Source organism: Perca flavescens, chromosome 23, assembly GCF_004354835.1.
Source record: "Perca flavescens isolate YP-PL-M2 chromosome 23, PFLA_1.0, whole genome shotgun sequence".
Lineage (NCBI taxonomy): Eukaryota > Metazoa > Chordata > Actinopteri > Perciformes > Percidae > Perca > Perca flavescens.
This window is the reverse complement of record NC_041353.1, coordinates 2,403,362-2,407,139: the sequence shown is the minus strand read 5'-3', so window position 1 is coordinate 2,407,139 and position 3,778 is coordinate 2,403,362. Positions and strand designations below refer to the sequence as shown.

Below are 3,778 nucleotides of genomic sequence, written 5' to 3'. Positions count from 1 at the left end.
GATGATCCAAGGTCCAATTTTATCGATGCAAAGTGAAACTATCGATACGTATGCCTCTTTATTTAAGGTTCCCAATTCATTTTTTTTTTCTTAAAAAGAATAGTTTGTTTTTCATCTAAATGTCCAGAAGAGATCAGTAATAAAATTGTCAAATCATATTTTAGCCCCTTTTTTGTTTTTTTTCTGTTAATTGGGTGTTAATGATATGGTAAATAGTTGTACACAGACAGACAGACACACAGATAGATAGATAGATAGATAGATAGATAGATAGATAGATAGATAGATAGATAGATAGATAGACATTTTATATTAATATATAAGACATGAATGTAACTCTGTTAATTGGGTGTTAATGATATGGTAAATAGTAGTACACAGACAGACAGACAGACAGACAGACAGACTGATAGACAGTTTATATTAATATATAAGATAGACTTCTTAATCGTAAACTGGGTTACAACAGCAAGTTACAGGGGCATACACACTCACTCACACACACACACACACACACACACACACACACACACACACACACACACACACACACACACACACACACTCAAGATATATACCAAAAATAATAATTAAAAAAATGACGATAACAAAAGATCAAAATGCCAGTATGCTGAGATCATTCTGTTCTGTTGCTGTTGTGTTTACAGGTGTGGAGCAGGTTTTTGCAGATACTGTAGAGCCAACTGTGTTTTACAGTCTGTCTGCATTGCGTCGAAACCCCCAGCCCCCCCTCCCCTTCTTCTTTCCCCTCACTCTCTCTCTCTCTCTCTCTCTCTCTCTCTCTCTCTCTCTCTCTCTCTCTCCCTAACCCCTCCCACCCTCTTCTCCTTCACTCACTTCTTTTTCCCTCTACGTGAAATCCTGCAATATGCTTCCAAATTACCGGACACACATGCTTTATTCATGCGCCTATAGAGCGGCACCCTAAACCGGATTTTCCTTTCAAAAGCCTCCGTGTTTTTATTTTTTATATTTACCGTAGTAGCCTATAACAACAAGAAGATTTTTTTTTTGTTTTTTTTGCTGATGCTGCAGTGTCCATTTCTCCCCATCAGATCGGGCGCTGCGATCCAGCGTTTTATATCGGTGTTTTTCTGTCTTAAAGTCTCCGTGTGCGTCCGGCTTTTTATTTCCAGCATGATTTTCGTAAACTGTGGGTCGGGATTGTTGCAGCCGAGCCGCGGTTCAACGCCGTCTGAAGCCTCCCCTCTCTGCTGCGGGCTGCTCCGATCGACGCTGAAAACCTACACCAAGAGGATACGGATGTTGGCCAAGACAACAGTCTATTAATCTTTCAGAGAAAGCTGTAAAAGGAGATCAGTATTAAAAAGCCAAGGTGGGGGAAAAGGTGTGCGCTGTGCATCTGCTGCTCTCCAACTCAGCACAGGTAGGCTACAAATGTCCTATGCATCATTTCCATCTCTTAAAAAGCACATTTTCCATTTTAAAATGTCATTTATTTGTTCATTTCAATGTGTAGAATGCTTAATGTGACTGACTAGTTGATGTATGGTATGGGACTGAATAGAGAGCGGGGGTCCTGCATGATGTGCGCAGAAAGGAAGCGCAGCAAACTTGAATACTGATGTATGCGGTAAAAAAAAAAAAAAAAAAAAAAAGAGAAGCAGAAGAAGCAGAAACTGCAGCACAGGCTGTACTATCACTGCATGATGTTTTTCCTCTCGGAGATATAGAAACCGGGGCTTGTGAATGCAGGTCTGAGATGTGCTGGGCGAGAATTCATCTTCTCGTTTCACGCTCTTTGCAGGTGACGAAGCATTTGCAGAGAGAAAGAAAGATGTTCAGCCCGTCGGAGGAGAAGAAGGAGGAGAAGAAGATGGTGATGGTGACGGAGAGGGAGGCTCTGCTCGCCTCGCGGCCTCAGTAGAGGCTCCTTCGCCTTCCCCTCCTTTCAGTCCTGTGCTGCCCCCCCCCACCTTTCGCCCCTTTGGCGCCCACTTCCTCTTCTGGACCCCCCTTTTCCCCCCGTGCCGTGCGCCAGGATGACCGTGGTGTCCACGGAGAACATGGACGAGACCTCCACCCTGCCGGGACACCCGCAGGACCTGTACCCGCCGGACGATGACCACGACGACCACGACTGCTGCGAGCGCGTGGTCATCAACATCTCCGGGCTGCGCTTCGAGACGCAGCTCAAGACGCTCGCGCAGTTCCCCGAGACCCTGCTCGGGAACCCCAAGAAGCGAATGCGCTACTTTGACCCTTTACGAAACGAGTACTTCTTCGACCGGAACCGGCCGAGCTTCGACGCCATACTGTACTACTACCAGTCAGGCGGGCGGCTGAGGAGGCCCGTCAACGTGCCGCTGGATATGTTCTCGGAGGAGATTAAGTTTTACGAACTGGGCGCCGAGGCCATGGAGAAGTTTCGAGAGGACGAAGGATTTATTCGCGAAGAGGAGCGGCCGCTGCCGGAGAAGGAGTTCCAGCGGCAGATCTGGCTCCTCTTCGAGCACCCCGAGAGCTCGGGGCCCGCGCGGGGGATCGCCATCGTCTCGGTGATGGTTATTCTTATTTCCATCGTCATATTTTGTTTGGAGACGTTACCCGAGCTGAAGGAGGATCCCAGCCAGCGGATGCGCATGGTCGGGAACGTTACCGTGTACTACAAAGCCAACTTCCTCACGGACCCCTTCTTCGTCGTGGAGACGCTCTGCATCATCTGGTTCTCCTTTGAGTTGATAGTGCGCTTTTTCGCCTGTCCCAGCAAGGCGGCCTTCTTTAAAAACATGATGAACTCCATAGACATCGTGGCCATAATCCCGTATTTCATCACGCTTGGAACGGAGCTGGCCGACGATCAGGACGGCAAGGAGGCGAAAGGAGGAGGCGAACAGGCCACGTCTCTGGCTATTCTCAGGGTAATCCGCCTGGTGAGGGTGTTCAGGATCTTTAAACTGTCCCGGCACTCGAAGGGGCTCCAGATTTTGGGGCAAACTCTCAAGGCGAGCATGCGCGAGCTGGGCTTGCTCATTTTCTTCCTCTTCATCGGCGTGATTTTGTTCTCCAGCGCCGTCTACTTCGCCGAAGCCGAGGAGAAGGAGTCGTTCTTCACCAGCATACCGGACGCATTCTGGTGGGCCGTGGTGTCGATGACGACCGTGGGCTACGGGGACATGTACCCCGTGACCATCGGGGGGAAGATTGTGGGCTCGCTGTGCGCCATCGCCGGCGTGCTGACCATCGCGCTGCCCGTGCCGGTCATCGTGTCCAACTTCAACTACTTCTACCACCGGGAGACCGAGGGAGAGGAGCAGGCGCAGCTGCTCAACGTCAGCAACCAGAACTTGGCGTCGGACACCAACTCGAGTCGCCGCAGCTCGTCTGGCGTGAGCAAGTCGGAGTACATGGAGATAGACGAGGACATGAACAACAGCATCGATAACTTTAGGGAAGCCAACCTCAGGACTGCCAACTGCACGGCGCCCACCCAGAATTGCGTGAACAAGGGGAAGCTGCTCACCGACGTGTGAGGCGGCCGTCCGGCGCACCGGTGTAAATATTGTAGAAATAATCTCGATGCTTTATTTCCATTGGTGCATTTTATTCTTCCTTTTTTTTTTTTTTTGCATTGACTCATTCAAAGAAACGAACAAACAAACGTGTGTGAAGAATTCAAAAGTTCCAGGCACACGTGATCAATTCATAAAAAAGGGGTAGTGGTTCACGTAATGACGGACTTGTTTTGGCAATAGCACAAAGATCAGCAGGTGTCTGGGGGATATTTTTGATAAAT

General features: G+C 48.8%; 1 protein-coding gene across 1 annotated transcript; it reads left to right on the top strand.

The window, feature by feature from the left end:
• Positions 1-2,024: 2,024 nt before the first annotated feature.
• kcna1b (potassium voltage-gated channel, shaker-related subfamily, member 1b) lies at positions 2,025-3,515 on the top strand. The gene has a single exon (XM_028570959.1). The coding sequence runs from the start codon at positions 2,025-2,027 to the stop codon at positions 3,513-3,515; it is 1,491 nt and encodes a 496-aa protein (XP_028426760.1).
• The last annotated feature ends 263 nt before the right edge of the window (positions 3,516-3,778 follow it).